Below are 18184 nucleotides of genomic sequence, written 5' to 3'. Positions count from 1 at the left end.
TTGCAACATGGGTTTCTTTTTTAAAAAATATTTTATTTGTTTTATTCTTAGGAAGAGAAGGAGAAAGTGGGAGAGAAACATCAGTGTGTGGTTGCCTCTCATGTGTCCCCTACTGGGGATCTGGCCTGCAATCCATGCATGTGCCCTGACTGGAAATCGAACCTGTGACCCTTTGCTGCACAGGCCCGTGCTCAATCAACTGAGCTACACCAGCCAGGGCAACATGCGTTTCTTTAATGTGAGTTAGCCCACATACAGTTGGTAAATGGGAAAATGATGTCAGTATAACGTGGAAGTAATATTGCTTTACAGGTAGCGTTCTCTACGGTGATCACATACCAACTGAAATAGGTCTAGATAGGCCTTTCAGTTGAAGGAAAAGGTTGGTGTAATAATCTATGAAGATCTTACCAAAAATCTGAAAATCTTGCAGAAATGATAGGGAAGAAATGAAATCATTTATTGCAAGAAATAGATAGTTCAGTGGCTTCCTAAACCACTACACTTTGCATTGTGATAAACAGTTTTAGAAATCTCAAAGCCCTTTATGTCTGTACTTAGAAGATATCAAAGAGAGAAAAGCCTTCTATGCAAATTATTTTTAATTTTGTTGAAGCTGGTCTTAAAAGAAAACGTCATTAAAACTTTATACTCAACAAGAGAAAATACAAAAATAAGACTCCAAAGAGTAGAATAACTGATCATTGGTGTAAATATTAGTGGAGATTTAATTTTTTTAAATTGATGTTTTTGTTAGAACTTACAAAAATAACAGGTTTGAGTAGTCTGTGCCCAGTCAGTCTTATTTTTACCAATAGCCCAGTTATTTTTAGTGGATGAGTTTTTTCAGCATGTCAGTTTTTTTTTTCAGAAACACCCATGCGAATGATATAGAAGCTCCTGAACCACACACACCCACACCCATTCACCCACCTGTCCGTGGGCTATAATTTATTAAATGGACTCATTCTTGTGGTGCTTAAAAGAGTTTGTCATGAATTTTACTGTGCTGTTTTTGCATATTTGATTTATAGTGGATATACATTTTACTGGATCTTAAATAGATTATACTTTTTAATAAAAATTAATGTTTAGTATTATGGTTTGGTAAATGAGGGGGTTGGTAAAATGAACTAAAAGGAGGCATCATGGTTCATTTAGTGCTCCAAATCATTTATATTCAGTAATAGGTACATGTATTTGAATTTTGAATATGTCTGGAATAGAAATTTAGTGCTGAATACTGTGATGGTTCATTTAATATTGAATACTGTGATATTCAAATTGCCTATTCTAGATTGGGCATTACTTTGTGGAGATTGACCTTTACAATACTTTGAGCATTAATATATAAATGGGTATAAGAAAATAGAACCCCACTTTGGGAGCCATCAAATTATTACTTTAAGATACCATCTGGTTGTCTTCGCCTCTTTGTGGTAAGCCAAGGGTTGGAAAACTGACCCATGAGCCAAATCCAGCCTACTGTTGGTTGTTATAAATAAAAATTGGATTGGAATATAACCATGCCCATTTATTTGTGTATTGTTTATACCTTTTTTTTTTTGGCACATAGTATATAACCCACAAAGTTTAAAGTATTTACTTCCCTTTACAAAAAATGAATTAAGATTGTGCTAAACAACAGGCAGGGCAGTAATGAGCAGTATTTTAGGATGTTTTAAAATATATTTTAACCAGTCTTCAGAATATCACACTTAAAAAATAATTTTAGGAAAGGTAGAATCAGATCACTGTTGGCATAATTGAGTTTTAGCCACTTCTGTGAGCCTTAGTTTCTAAGATGTTTGGATATTGTTTCCTTTTTTCGGTATTCTGATATTGTTTGCCTGCTATATATTCTTTAGTTCATTGAAGGTGTTAGTAAGAACATAAAAAAAGCAAAAGTAGATTTCAGTGGATATGAAGGTAGATGTGTTTTATTTGGGTTAACCCAACTTAACTTGTGTTAAAGAGTGGCGGGACTGCTACCTCTATGGTGGAATGAATTTACCTTGATGCTTGTTAGTTTCTGTTGACAAAAACAGTACTGCTATTATTTTTGAGATTTCCTGGGGATATACTGTGACTTTTTAATTTATTTTTATTACTTTTTAAATATTTTATTTATTTTTAGTGCATGGGCAAGGGAGGGAGAAAGGAGAGAAACATCAGTGAATGGTTGCCTTTTGTGTGCCTCCTGCTGGGGACCTGGCCTGCAACCCAGGCATGTGCCCTGACCAGGAATGGAACCAGCAACTCTTTGGCTTGGCAGCTGATGCTCAGTCCACTGAGCCACACCAGCCAGGACAATATACTGTGACTTATTTAAGCATTGGCATTGGTCACCAGTTCAAATTCCAGTCAGGACACATACCTGGGTTGCAGGCCAGGTCCCTGGTTGGGGGCTGGTAAAAGGCAGCCACTCAGTGTATGTTTCACACATCAATGTTTCTCTCCCTCTCTCTTCTCCCTCACTTCCCATTTCTCTAAAAATAAATAAATAAAATGTTTAAAAAATAAAAAAATAACTATGAAATAATTAGAAAATATTATTGATCTCATTTCTTAAAAAAAAGAACTCTCAGGTATGTTACTAGAAATGTAATAAAAACAAAAGCAATTTCTAGAAATTAAATCTGTCTAATAAGAAACTCATGGGACAAAGCAAAATTTCAGTTCACAGTGGAATAATATCTAGGAAAAGTAAAAAATAAATCATGATGTATAAAAATGTTACAAGGTTCAGTTTGGTTACCCCCAGAGAAAATACATACCTTGAAAAAAATACATATATTCATTACTTACATGAAGACTAAGACACTTGAAAGACTAACCTAGAGTTTTTTAGTAGTTCATGTGATACTGTTGTGTCATAGATTAGAGTCTTAAAAATGGAAATGATCTTAATGGATCTAAGAAATGCTTCCTTTTATTGAAAAGCTAATTTCACATCTCCTTTTCAAGAATCCAATATTGAATTCTGGAAAAATTGAAGAAAAAATAAACCGAGATGAGAAACCTTAGATCTAAATCTTTTTGAAGAAATGATGAAAGTTGTATGATATGTTAAGAATTGTACTGCATCTTTACAGACTCATTAGAATTTTTGTGCGAGGTTGTCAGTCAGTGACTTAATTAGCTCCTTTGAGATCTGTTCAGAATGAAAGCCTGCCTTAAATTTTTGTTAACAAGGTAAACAGCTTTGGTACTAATGAAACTTTTTAATTCTTATTAGAATATGCTCTTTATATTATTTACATGATTTGTATGGGTGTTGGCTGTGGATTACATAAATTGTACCTGTTATATTAATATCTCACCTTTAACACCAGCTTTTCAGAGTATATATTAATGTATACTTCCTTTGCTTTTATAAATCTCATATAACTATTGGCATGGGTCACCAAAATCTAACCACTTGAAAACACTTTCTTTATGTCCTTTAAATTTGCTCTTAGTACAGTGCTGACACAGGATTTGATTTATTATAAATGCAGGGTGGGGCAAAAGTAGGTTTATAGATCATACGGAAAAATAAGGCAATAATTAATAAATAAGAATAAATTGTGTTTCTTGTACTCACAACTGTAAACCTTCTTTTGCCCCATTCCGTATAACCCAACCATGTGTCAATGATGGAATCTTTTGAATGTGTTTGGAATATTTCGTTGTAAATTTTTATTTCTTTCTAGGACTTGGTTTTGGGTGTACTTTCTATTGATTAGTGCTTTAAATTCTTAGCAACTATCACTATTGATTTCATGTAAGTTTATTTACTCTTGAGTGCTTCTAATGATTTGCTGCATAAAATCAGCTTGAGAATTGATTTCACCTACTTCTGCATTTACTGTTCTAACCTGAATTATTATGTACAAATTGGGTAACAGTGTCATTGTAGGGATCACAGGTTACCATTTCTATAAACTTTTTAAGCTATTATAGTCACATTGTGTATTAAAAGTAGTGTTTAGATCTAAAATTTGGATTTTTAAAAAAAAATTTTATTTGAATGTCTGTGATAAAGTTGCTCAAAAATTTATTATTAAACAGCTATAATATTGTTATGCAGTTGTGACAACTGGTAATAAAAATCTTAATGCTTGGTTATTCAGGGAGTTGTTTCTGAGAGGCACTTTATTTTGCCAGATTATTTAATGGAATAATAATTTAATAATAGTAGTATTTGGGGAAAGGGTAGGGTCAATAGTGAAGAATTGGGAAGCTTTTTAAAAACATGAAAAATATTTCATTTTCAGTATTGTACTTGCATCTCATTTTCCTGATAGATTTTTGTTTTGATTTTCTGCTGACAGGTCACATTTAGGGCAGGCAAAACATAAGGGATATACCCCTCCTGAGAGTAGAAAATCTAATTCTAAGGCACCCAAAGTGCAGTCTAATACTACTGAACTGTCAAGGGGACACCTTTCTAAAAGGTAAATCTTCACATTGCTTATACATTTTCAAGGCAGAATTATTTGCATATGAATCATTGCGTAATAAAACTTATCAGTATCCTAAAATGTTTTTTGATACATATTTACATCATTCTGAGTGTAACTTTTGCAGTAATAGTTAATCAACTTTGCAGTGATGTTGATGGAATGTACCCTGGACGATGCATTTATTTTCTTGATTAGACAGTTAAGAGGTTCCCCCTTTTCTTAATAAATCATTACAGACTTCTGAAATGCCATTTTGCTGTTTTCCTTAGTTTTTAGTTGTCAGCCATAGGTCAATGATTTCTTAGGATCTCATTGATAGGAGTGTTCAGAAAGGAATGTAACTGAAGATTTAATGATACTAAAATACAAAATTTTCTGACCTTTACTTTGAAAGTGTGTAATGTAATGTTTGTTTATTTTAAGTTTGAAGTTGTGTTTGTAAATAGAGCATCACCATTTCTAGTTTCTGAAAAAGCATTCCTTTTTTGTAATCTTAGTTCTTGTTTTGTGATTAGGAGTGTTAGTGTCAGTAATCTTTGGGTTAAAGAATAAGCCTGATCTTTGGGCTAAAGAATTAACCCGATCTTTTAATACTTTTACCATTCAAAGTCACACTAGACTTTTAAAATATTTTTTAATTTTGAACCATTTGAAAAACTATGTTTATCATTGGACTTACGAGGAAAACTTTTGTGCTGTTTTTTAAAGCACTTATTTCCCAAGATTTGAGAAGTTAATATTACATAACAGGTTTAATGATGGTAGGCTGATATTAACATTATTCTTATCTAACCTCTTAGAAGCTGCAGTTCATCATCTGCTGTCATAGTTCCACAACCAGAGGATCCAGAGAGAGCCAATACTTCAGAAAGGCAAAAAACGGGGCAGGTGCCTAAGAAAGACAATTCTCGAGGAGTGAAACGCAGTGCTAGTCCAGACTACAACAGGACCAATTCTCCTAGCTCTGCAAAAAAACCAAAAGCACTTCAGCATACTGAACCTCCCTCAGAAACAAATAAGCCACATAGTAAGTCAAAGAAGAGACATTTAGACCAGGAGCAACAACTGAAATCTGCACAATCGCCATCGACAAGCAAGGCTCATACCAGGAAGAGTGGGGCTACTGGTAGTTCACGGAGTCAGAAAAGAAAGAGGACAGAGAGTTCTTGTGTAAAGAGTGGCTCTGTGTCTGAGTCAACTGGTGCCGAAGAGAGATCTGCAAAACCTACCAAGCTGGCTTCAAAATCAGCCGCCTCAGCCAAAGCTGGGTGTAGCACCATCACTGATTCTTCTTCTGCTGCCTCGACTTCCTCCTCATCTTCTGCTGTAGCCTCGGCCTCCTCCACTGTACCACCAGGTGCCAGGGTAAAACAAGGAAAAGACCAGAACAAGGCCAGGCGTTCCCGTTCAGCATCCAGTCCCAGTCCCAGAAGAAGTAGCAGGGAAAAGGAACAGAGTAAAACTGGTGGCTCTTCAAAATTTGATTGGGCTGCTCGCTTCAGCCCTAAAGTTAGCCTTCCTAAAACAAAACTGTCTCTTCCAGGGTCTTCTAAGTCAGAGACATCAAAACCTGGACCTTCTGGATTACAGGCCAAATTAGCAAGTAAGTTCACAGAAAGATCCTCTTTTTTTTAATTAAGAAAACTTCTCTATTTGTCAAAGTGATCATGCTTTTAAGATGTCAGGGTTTTTGTTTTTTCAGTCTGAGGCAGTCTTAGAAGATTGACTGCTGAACTTTTATTATAGAATAGTATATAATAATACCACATTTAGTTTCATGGAGGCAAATAAGGAATGCTGACTTCTTAGTAATAAACCATCACGTTTTAGTGTCTGTATCTTCCTTTATCTTTGCAGCATCTGCTACATATTTCCTAATAATAAGTGTGGGACATCAAATTGGATTTTCTTCTATAACCAAATACAAAAGTAATCTAATTATGACCTGTTTTTGACCAGGATTAGAGATCAAATGTAGGGTTTTGTTGCTGTTCTTGTTTTATTATTATATATTAATGTAGGGAAATACTGAGTTATTAGAATAAACGTACTCTCATTTAATTAAACTTTACTCACATGTGCTAATAATATTTTATGGCCTTTAAGGAGTTTAATCCAAAGATAAACATACTACTTATATGTTTTCTGCACTGAGGCTCTGGGTCCTAGGTAAGTGGGAAGGAATAATGCCCTCTCGAAGCTTATAGTGGAGAAAAAAGAGCTAATCTTTGAGAATAACATTCAAGCAAAGATCAAACTATATGGGAGAAAGGAGTTGTGACATACCCAGTTTTCCCCTCTTTTTCTCCAAAAGTCTTCTTTAGGAAGTTGGTGTTCATTTCATTAAACATGTTGATGGACCTTTTCAATTATGCAGTTGCTATAATGGTTAAGTGTTTTTTTTTTCTTTTTACTATTTTGTTAAATCTGAAAAGAACAAATACAGAGAACAACACAGTGCTGATCTACAATTTTTAAGCATTGAATTTTTATACTATTTAATCAGAAGCTGGATTTTGACCATCTTTTCTCCTTTTGAGCCTTCATAAAACATTTCAGATCCACAGTTTGATAGGGTTAGAACTTTTTCTTGGTTATTAGGAGATTTTATATAGTGTCTAATAGTACTCTTCTCAAAGTTTAGCTAATGTTGAATTAGCCTAGCCTAATATTGAAGTAGAGCTAAATGTTAGCTCTGTTTAGTTTAACACTACAATCTATAACTACTTTGACTTGATTTATTATTATTAGCTAACTTTTACACTAAATAAAATTTTATGTTTATGTTTCAAAGGGCTGTTGGGAAAGGTAACATCTTTTACTCTCAGATTATAGAATTTTGTTCTGTTGGTATTTTAAATATGTAGTGCAGCTGTTTAAAACTTTTTGAATTTGAAGGTACAGCCATTGGATTAAGATCAAGAGTGCTATTTTAAAAAAGGATTATATTCATTTATCCTTAGAGGGGAAGGGAAGGAGAGAGGGAGAGAAATACCAGTGAATGGTTGCCTCTCGTGTGTCCCCTGCTGGGAACTGGCCTGCAACCCAGGCATGTGCCCTGACTAGGAATCGGACCACGATCCTCTGGTTCGCAGGCCCGTGCTCAATCCACTGAGCTGTACCAGCCAGGGCCAAGATTGGTATCTTGAAGTGAAAAGGCAGTAAAAGGCTGGGTCAAAAAGGGAGAACTGTCCATTGGGCCTGCCAAGGGTTTTTTGTTTGTTTGTTTGACAATTACTGTTAACTGTCTTTGCTTTTATACCTCTTCCCCCTCTGCTTTAAAATGAAGTAGAAGCATGTGTTAATCTGTGTTTGCACACGTGTGTGCGTGCATGTGTTCTTTAATCTCTGTCACTATTGCAGTAGCTCTGTGGTCTCCATAGTCAGTGGGCCAGGTTGAGTTTGCAGCATGTTTCATGGGATTCACTTCTCACCTTTCTGCCTTCCAGTCTGCCTCACTTTGGAGCTCATCCTTTTCAATTCTTTATTTCTAGAAGGGTCCAGGCCCAGATGAGAGAGCAGATTATTCTTGAGTGTCATGTCCTCACTCTTATCAGAGACCAGCTTTCTTTTGTTAGAAAGAACTCTCTTTTAACATGATTTTTTTAATTTTTAAGACTTTATTTGTATGTTTTTAGAGAGAAGGGAAAGGAAGGAGAAAGAGAAGGAGAGAAGCATCAGTGTCTGGTTGCCTCTCATGTGCCCCCTACTGGGAACCTGGCCTGCAACCCAGGCATGTGCCCGGACTGGGAATCGAACCTGTGACCCTTTGATTCACAGGCCCACGCTCAAGCCACTGAGCTACACCAGCCAGAGCTTTTAAACATGATTTTAAAGAAGCTCAACTTACCAGTAGCCAATCAGTGGGAATTCCTTGGTTGTGCTCTCAGTTAGGAACACTGAAGAGTTTTGATGCCGAACCATAATAAAATCAGTTTAGATAGTGTGTTAAAGTCACTGTACACGTGGTCTCAAACTGACTTAGTAGTTTGAAAATCTCTGTGTTCTGTGGTCACTAACAAAGCTTTTACATTTTCATTGCCACTGTCCTAGTTCTGAGCTCTAATTATAGCATAAGCTGTTGAAACAAGAGAAGGGAACTAATATTTGTTTAGCATCTAGTAAGTGCCAGGTATTTTTATATGTGGTCATGATTACTTTTAAAAAATAGTGCTTGGTGATAGTTATTATAAAATTTATGCCCAATTTACATCTTGTAAGTGGCAGCATTAGACTTGACAGTGAAAGAATGTGCGACTTTGAAGCTATTACTTTCTTTGCTGTGCCACTTTGCTGTGCCTGTGCTAATTCTCTGTGTTGCAACATCTTTGGATCATTAAGAGATGTTAAGTTCCTAGAGGAGACAAGATTTTATCTGATTTTTCTTTACTCGTATTAATTTCATGTTTAGAGATGAATACTGTATGAACCAAGGATTTCTATCATCCCCTTCACTACATATTCACTCTTTTTCAAATAAGTGGAAAACATTTCTAAACAAATAGTAGTAAATATTTGGTGTGCTTACAAGTGCCTGATAACTGGTAAATACCGTATGTGAATCTTACTATTTACTCCTTATCAACCCTAAGTGGCAGTTATTATTATTTCTGTCTAACAGGTAAGGAAAGTTAGAGTCACTCACTGGTCAAATTACCTATCCAAGGCCACAGAACTAAGAAGTGATAGAGCCAAGAATTAAACCTAAATATCTGACTAGGACTCAAAGGATTGAATAGATTGGATGAGCTAAATCTAGGAAGGTTTCCTGAAGTCGGGAGGGTAAGGTGAATTTTAGGCATGATTAAATGTGTCACTTCAGGGAAGTTTATACATAAATTTCCGTGATATAATATTGCAAGAGAATTGGCAGTACTTGGTAAAGTAAGGTATCTTAGGGGAATAAATCTCTAGGTTTCAGTAATGGTATTTCAGGGAGAGAGAGAGCTCTTAAATATAAAGCTAAAAATTCTGAAATGAAACCCTAGTTCTGCTATTTTATCACCTGGTTACTATGGGAAAATTTGTAACCTTTTCATTGTAAAGTTGGCACAATAGCTATTTGAGGAATAAATAAATCTATGAGGAGACTTAGCATAGTGCCTAGTAAATAAGTTGCATCACTGAATGTAGGGTGCACAGCTGAATTTCAGTATCTTAAGAGAAAACATTCAGAGCAGTGTTGTGAGAATGAAGGATTTTTAAATACTAGCCATTTATCAGTTTAAAAATGTCTATCCCTACATTTAGATGATCCTGATTTGAAGTTCTGCTATCTCATAGTTTTGTGATGTTGGGCAAATCATTGGCAGCCTAATCCTTAATCTTATTTGCAAAACTGATAATATTTATTCTTGTGAAGCATATATAAAAGAATGTATGTGAAAACAGTTAAAGCACCATATAAACATACAATGATGCATAGTGAGTTGTTGCTATGTATTTGAAGAGCTTTTGTATGCATTAGAATTTTTTTTAAAACATTAACCCAGGGATCAGAATTTAGATGTAGTGATTAGAAGTTGAGAGACAGTTTTCTGATCAGTGTATCTCAGGAAAACAAAATCTGTAAATTACCTAAAAAGTGGAATGGATTTATACTTTGTGATACAGAAAGCAATCCAAATTGGGTCGATTGTTTTCTTTAACTTCCAAGAATTTGTGAACCTATTAATTAGAGTATGAGTGTTACCCCACGTAAAGGCTCATTCTAAGATATGATTGGCTAGTAAAGCTTCACGGTAAAGCAGACTTTTTCCAAATGATAGGGATAAAGTACTTAGAAGATGCTTTGTGAAACCCATTTCTCCATGATCAAATAACCATTCATGGAGATTCAGATTATGCATTAGCATAGGAAAGCTGTGAGAAATCTTATAGCAATTTCTGCTTAACTCAGTATTTTATAAATTTGATCACCTGTATTACCTCAGAAGATAGCAGTGGTCTGTGGAACACACTTTGGGAAATGATAAAGCACATTTAGTCAGAACACTTATGAAGGAAGACCCTTCCCCATGTGCTGTTTCGGCAACATTAATAGGCTGGTGAACCCTCTCCTGGGGAGGAACTAGGGCTGGCAGGAAAACTAGTTAAAAGAGCAATTTTTGTGACAGGCTTCCTGAAGCCTGTTCTTGCCAGCTGCAGCTGATCAGAATAACTTTGGGACGAAGGTCATCCTATACCAATTAGTAGTAGTCTTGAGGTAATAGCCCAGAAAGGATAGTGTTATGTGACAATTTTTTCTGTGCGTTAGGAAATTATTCTTCATATGTGTTTTTCAATCTGACCAAACAGACATTCTTAAAAATTTATATAACATAAATGTAATACCAGTAGGGTAATGAGACAAATGATTTTTAGAAATGGCTTACATGTTTTAAATATAATATTTAAAAATATTTTCTTAATTCACCTGGCTTCAAAATATGTTTTACTAACCTATTTTCTTTTTAAGTAAAGCTGATTTTGAAATAATTTGACTTTCAAAGTGTGTATGTCTCAATAGTAGTAGAAGTTGATGGATGGCACAGAAATAGAAGAAATAGTTTGTGATCACAATTTGGGTAATTATGCAGGGGTTTTTTTTGACAGAAAAATTTTAAGGGTATTATATTTCCAGTCTGATGTGTCTATTTGTAGATCCAGTTTTCTCTTCATCATTTACAGTGGATATCGTGTGCACATTATTATTAACCTAGTCAGCAGTAGTTACCACTTTTTTTTTAGCTTGTGTTTCAAACTCTTCTGGTGATTTGCATGCAGCCTGAGGCCGTTATTAGAACTAGACAAGAACCAGGCAAGTGCCAAAATCTGGGAAGGTAATTTCTGCTTCAGTTAGAACTCTTCTGTCAATCGGAGACATGGTGCTTTGCTTCTCTAGCATGGGGGTGGGAAATAAAAGTGAGTTGAGCAAGAGAAAAGAATTTAAAAGTTAAACCCATGGTTTTACCTAGTTAATGCGAACCTAGTTGGCTTATAGGGTTATCTCTACTGAGTTTACAAAGTTGAATTATCTTTTAGTGTCCTGAGGTTTTGGATGAGGAGCTTAAAGGGACAGGGTTGGGTATTAAATGTTTTATGTATTATAAGGCAGCTGTTAACATCATTGCAACTGCTTTGAAAAGTTAACAACAATTCCTCAAATATATATTAAAATTTAAAAAATGGGTTGCCAGGGTTTTTTTAAAGGTTAATATGTATGCCAGGTTACAATAAGAATTCAAAGTACATTTTACTAAACTTGCATGTAAATTAGTGAAAACTGAGTTTCTGTATTTTGTAATATTTTTCACAGTTTTGATTATAAACTGTTATTTTAAAAAAGAATAATCCAGACAATACCAAAATGTACAAAAAAGAAAAATGCAAAATCACCCAATTTGATCACCGAGGACTAGTTTTCTCCTTGTGTGTGTAGTCTGATGTTTTTTTTCTCCTTTGTATTTATCAATGCTTAAATGCAGTTTAAAGTGCTACATAAAATTTTTTAAAAAAGCATCCTTCCCTTTTACATTACCCTTTCCTATAGCTGATTATTTTACAGCCTTCCCTGTCACATTACCCTTTCCTATAGCTGATTATTTTGGTACTTATTTTAGTGGCTTTAAATTATATACTCAGATGTATACTTGTTGATTACTGCACTCTTGTTGTTGAGCACTATTTCCTGTTTGCCCACCAAATGCATACTATACAAAGTTCTCGTTTTCCCAGTTATAATTGGTGCTCAGTATTAGAATGATTATGTAAATGCTATTTTACAGAGTCACGTAGAAACTTTTCCTTCATATATATTGTTTTTTCTGAAATTACAAAAAAATTTTGGTTGTTGTCATTCTAAAAAATTTTTTTTTGTTGTTGTCGTTCTTTTTTTGGAGCCTAGTACTCAACTCCAGACTCTGCTGTCTAGTCTAAATCTTTTTTTCAAGCTGCCTACATACATTTGTTTCAGTTTCCGGGGAGAACAAAAGAGGCCTCTGGATGTCTGCTCTTTTATGCCTGGGTTCTTCAGTCTTTCTGTTTACAGAATCCACATCATTTTTCTGTGATGGAACATTATCTTCCACTTGCTTTCTTAAAAAAAGTGCCTTTGAGAAGTTAAAAAGGTTTTGACTATTTTCAGATTTTTATTTATTTATATTTTTAAAGGTTTTTCTTTTTTTTTTTTAAATTTATTTATTTATCTTTAGAGGGGAAGGGTTAGGGAGAGAAATATCAATGTATGGCAACCTAGGCATGCGCCCTGACTGGGAATCGAACCGCGATTCTTTGGTTCACAGGCCTGCACTCAATCTACTGAGCTACACCAGCCAGGGCTTATTTTCAGATTTTTTTAATGTTTGAACATAAATAACCTTGATACCTGTTTGACCAATTGAGTATAGAGTTCTGGGTCATAAATAATTTTTATTCAGAACATGGAAAAATTACATTATCTTTTAGGTTTCCATAACTATGGCCATTCTGATTTCTGATGTGTTGTATATGTAACTCGTTTTTCTGGGTGCTTGGGGATCTTTACCTCCATTATTTAGAAATGTCACAATTTTGTCATAGCTGTGGGTTTGTTTTCATTCCTTCTTAGGGTGATGGGGAGTCCTGGTTTCCCTTGGGTCTTGGGACATTCCCCACGGCTCAGGACTTTCAGCCTTAAAACTACAATAGTCTATTATAATTTTTGGTGATCATTCTCTTAGGAAATTCTGATTTTAACATTATTATTGTTTTCCTTTTTGTTCTACTTTCTAGTAGGTATCTTCATGTTTGTTAATTTGTTTTCATTTCCTTGTTTTGGGTGCATTTCTTTTTTTGAGAACATTATGAGAGTTTTTCTTTGTAATGCAGTCCTGTGTAGCCTCTGTGTGTGTGTGTTTGTGTGTGTGTGTGTTTGGGATAGATTAGGTTTGTTTTGTTTTTGGCCTTCATACTGAGAATTTTTGTCAGATTCTTGTTGTTTCTGCTCATTTCCTCAGACTCAGTGTAGGGGCACCAAAAATCTAATTTGTAAGCTCTGAGCATGTACATGACATTTGACTGGTTGGGCTATTCATTACGAAATCTCTGCCAGTATATTTAGTTTTTTTTTTCTTTCCACAGGGTAGATTCTTTCAGGCTCCTGCCTGGAGATGAAGGCCTAACTGCTTGAGCTTTGGGGGCTGAGTCAGAGAAGAGACCACGGAGGGGCCGGGTGTCATTTATTGTGTTGTTTGCACTTCTCCCCGCCCCTCATTGGTGGTGTGGTGTACCTATTTTCATCTGTGTACTTTGAGAATTTCTTTATTTTATACTTTCTAAAGAATAAAGGTCTTGTGCTTTGCTCCCTCAGGACAGGGACAGTTACACAGCTGTGCACACGAGGGACGGGATCTAGGGTTCAACCGCTTCGTGGACACCCTTCCAGCCAGCCCTCAGTTTTAACTACAAAGTCTGTCCAGTGGTACCTGGCACCATCAGTTCCTGAACCTTTCTGAGGTTCTGAGTATCATTCTAATTGGTAGTTTATCGCAGTTTTCCACCTTTAGTTTTCCGGACTTCCCAGAGCAGTTAGCGTTAGAATTCCTGTTTTTCATCTTCTAAAACTGTGTTGTGGTAATAGTCTCTTCCATTCTTCCCATCCTGGTAGATTTATGGTTCAGATTCTTGTTTTAGTGGAGTTCCATGAGAGATCCAAAGTGAATGCTATGTTCAGTCCTTCTATCTTTACCTAGAAGGCAGACACTTTTCTTTGTATGTGCACCTACTATTTCAAAAGTTGGAGCTTGTTCTATGTGACAGTAGGCATTGGTTTTCGTGGGTCTCTTACAAGCTAGGCCCCAAACTAGGCACTTAAATTGAATTTCATGTTCACAGTGACAGAATGAGGTGGTATCCATGTTTTAGATAGGAAGAAATCAGAGTACTTTTTATCTGCCTACACTCTCTATTAATAGATGTTTTTCCTTTAAGAAAACAACTGTGAATTCTATCAGTTTTAATGGTTGTATATGGATATACCTTAATTTATCCCATTCCCCACTAATGGGCATTTATATCCTAAACCTTTTAGTTGACAATAGCTTTGTAATTTACATCATCATTTCCTGTTAGGTCACTCATTATGTTTGTTTTAAATATTTTTGTCCATTTTAAATTGCCTCTAGAAATAGATGAATTTATATTCCTGCTAGCAGCGTAAAAATGCCAAGTTATTCACATTCTCATTAACTAACACTGTTCCTGCAGTTTTTATTATCATACTGATGTTTATTGAACCATTCCTTATTATTGGAGATTTAGCTCTTTTCTAATTTCTCACTGTCAGAAATAACAATGCTTAGGTGAATATCTCTGCAAATTTCTAACTTTTTAAAAAAGATTTTATTTATTTATCTTTAGAGGGGAAGGGAAGGAGAGGAGAGAAACATCAATGTATGGTTGCCTCTCATGAGTTCCATACTGGGAACTGGTCTGCAACCCAGGCATGTGCCCTGATTGGGAATCGAACTGGGATTGTGTGGTTCGCAGGCCTGCGCTCAATCCACTGAGCTACACCAGCCAGGGCCAAATTTCTAACGTTTTAAATTCATTTTGCCAACTCTGTGTGTGAAATTGTTGTGCACTGACTAGGAAATGTGAATTTGGGGTTTAGCTCACTGTCATCTTCAAAACTCTTTCATTGCTACTGAGTCATTCTAAAATAAACATCTGTACACTCTTTTTATATGATAGATCGATTACTTTTCATTTTATGAATTTATTTTAGCAAAGTAGCTGTTAATAAAGATGTATAAACTTGAAAATAGAAACACAACAATACCAAGGATACATTATGTTCTCATGATTCTGTGCTGGCGGAAGGAATCAAGAGCTAGTTACTGAGAATATGTTAGATGATTTTCCTTATTAGGTCCAATTTTTCCAGTAGCCAAATGACCCTATTAAATGATTGTAAATTGAACTCCTCATGCGTACTAATCATCATGTTATTTGGTGTTCTTTTCCTTCCTTTTATGAAGAAAAAAGTGTTTTTGAAAACCCTTTGAAATAGATTTGACATGTAAATAAATAGTGTAATTAATTGTTAGCATTTTTTAATATATAAAAATTGAGAAACGTCAGTCCCAGTCATCTTTGACATCCGCATATGTAATTGAATCATAGTGCTTTTTCTGGATATTAACACTTGTTTAAGGTATTGGTTTGTGTACCTTATTCGTATTGGTTTTTCTACTTCATTTATTGTCTGTAGGAATATGACAAAAAGAAGTAAAAATTAAGATACTTAGTATTCCAGAAGAATTAGTACTGAAGCTTTTATCACTAAGATTATTTATTTAGCTCAGGTATTTATTTACTTTTTCTTTCTAAAAAATAAAGGGATTTATTTTGTTTTGGATAAGTTTTTGATTAATTTTTGACTGATTTTTAAAATTTTGGTGAGTGCTTAGATTACTTTTTTTCTTCTCAAAGTCCAGGTCATTAGACATATTTAATAAAGGGCCATGTAGTAAATATTAGTCCTTACTGACCACATACAGCCTTTGTCACATCTTCTTTCATTATAACTCACTAAAAATGTAAAAAACATTTTTAGTTTGTGAGCTGTATTAAAAAAAACAGGCCACCAGCTGGATTTGATTCATAGTATAGTTTGTTGACACCTACTCCAGAAGAAAAATTTTTTTTTAAAAGCTCAATTTCTGTTTTTGTTTTTTTTTTTTAAATATTTTATTTATTTATCTTTTTAGAGGGGAAGGGAAGGAGAGAGGAAAGAAACATCAATGCATGGTTGCTTCTCGTGCATCCCCTGCAGGGAACTGGCCCCTGCCGGAAACTGGCCTGCAACCCAAGCATGTGCCCTGACTGGGAATTGAACCACGATCGTCTGGTTTGCAGGCCCACGCTCAATCCACTGAGCTACACCAGCCAGGGCTCTCCAGAAGAAAAATTTTAATGACTTATAGTCAGAAGATTTGGGTTTATGTGATGGATAGTCAGTGAAAATTGAATGGAAATCAGTTCACATGACTGGTAAAGCCAAGAGACTCAGGCTTGGCTGGATCCAGGAGCTCAAATGAAGATGGCCCTATTTGTCCCAAGCCTCGTGACTTAATGATCCCCTCAGTTCCACACCCCACAAAGAAGACATCAGCCTGGAAGAAAGTCCCTTGTATCTCCTTGAGTTAGATGCCTACCTTTCCATGAATGAATCACTGGTGGAAGGGAGACAGGTTGGTGGTTGTAGAATTGTAATTGGAGATGATTGAAATAGTCTGGCCAGTTGGAGTATCATGGGTAGTAGGAGTGTACTGTGAATGACAGTTTCATCAGTATCTCGGGAGATAATTTCCTTAGAGAATTAAAAAGGCAGGACACTCAGAAAAAGTGTTGCAGGACATAATGCAGCAGATGTCTACTTGGTCAATTTTTAATGTTACTTTAAAGTAAACGTGTAAGTTGGAGAATAAAAATATTTATGTATTAGAATGATGTCATTATTCACTGAACAAAGGTGTTAGGTTGATTCCCCCCCACCCCCATTGATTTTCAAACAACTTTATCAGATACATTGATATTCATGTCTACTTTGAACTCCTTATACAAGAGAAGGACAAAAGGAATCTTTTAGGACATTAAAAAGTTTACTTAATTATTGCATTGCTAATACTTTATCATGGGGCACTATATTTTCATTGAAGGACTTTGTAATAGGTCTGGTGTATGTGTATATACCATATCAAAGATTAATATACCTATAACAGATCATGTAAGAATTAAAAGTAGAATAAAAGCATGACAGTGAATCTATATGGCCCAGTTGTATATTGCCACTTTTAAAGCAACACAAGAGTGGAAACCTTACCTTTCCAAGGAATGGCATTTTTCCCACTTTTGGTGACTCTGGTAGTAGCATTAGGTCATGTTACTACTGCTTATTTCTTCTGCAAGTGACAAAATTGGAATCATTTTACAGTTTGATAATGTAATGAGAAATACTTTTTTAAAATTTCAAATAAAAAAGGAAAATCAATTATAAGCAGCAGTAGATACCCAAGAACATATTAATTATTTTTAAGGGTCCAGAAGGTAAAATATGTAAGGCCTGCAATATGTTGAAATTTTAAAAATGTTTATATTTAAAAATCAAAGTTTATAACTGGATATGTGAGAGGTCTAGTTACTTTACATTTCACATGTCACTCTTAGCAAAAGGAATCGTTTCTTTTAAAAAGATGAAGCCCTGCATTTCCAGCAGATCACTTTGGGGTTAGGAATGCTGTATTTTGCCATGCATAATGTGCTTCCTTGTATAATATCCACCCACATTTTTGTGTGCATTATACACGGGGTTATTGTACCCATGGCGTGTAATCATTACACCCATGTATAATGTGCAGCTTTATTTTCCCGCAAAAATTTGGGCAAAAAAGTGTATGCTATACAGGCAAAATACAGTACTTCTTAAAAAGGAAAAAAGTAAGGCATACTTATTATAGAAGAAAATATCAATTAGGACTTTAAAAAGTATAATACTGCCTGTTTCACCTTTGTTCAGAGGAATAAAGATTATAGGAATACATTTGTAGGAATAGAGTTGTATATTCATATACCAGTATAAAAAGGTCAGGGAACTTTGATAAAAGTAATATGTCTACATTTATGCCTCACTTTATTACACAAAGGCCCCTTTCTCGGTAAGAATATATTAACCTGATCAGTGATATTCTGATTGCTTTTTAGAGTGGCATCTTAAA

General features: G+C 35.1%; 1 protein-coding gene across 17 annotated transcripts in view; it reads left to right on the top strand.

The window, feature by feature from the left end:
* The window catches only part of TRIP12 (thyroid hormone receptor interactor 12), a 152683-nt gene that overhangs the window by 50773 nt on the left and 83726 nt on the right, over window positions 1-18184 (top strand). For 9 of the 17 annotated variants that reach the window (XM_037029231.1, XM_037029235.1, XM_037029238.1 and 6 more), the window contains exons 3-4: window positions 4317-4439; window positions 5249-6051. The exons of 1 other annotated variant lie outside the window; for it this stretch is intronic. In XM_037029231.1, coding sequence (XP_036885126.1) covers window positions 4317-4439; window positions 5249-6051 — 926 coding nt within the window. The remainder of the gene's footprint in view (window positions 1-4316; window positions 4440-5248; window positions 6052-18184) is intronic. 7 more of the 17 variants (XM_037029244.1, XM_037029246.1, XM_037029243.1 and 4 more) reach the window with 2 other exon arrangements.

Source organism: Sturnira hondurensis, unplaced genomic scaffold, assembly GCF_014824575.4.
Source record: "Sturnira hondurensis isolate 20B ecotype Veracruz unplaced genomic scaffold, ASM1482457v3 Scaffold0020237, whole genome shotgun sequence".
NCBI lineage: Eukaryota > Metazoa > Chordata > Mammalia > Chiroptera > Phyllostomidae > Sturnira > Sturnira hondurensis.
This window is presented reverse-complemented; position numbering and strand designations above follow the sequence as displayed.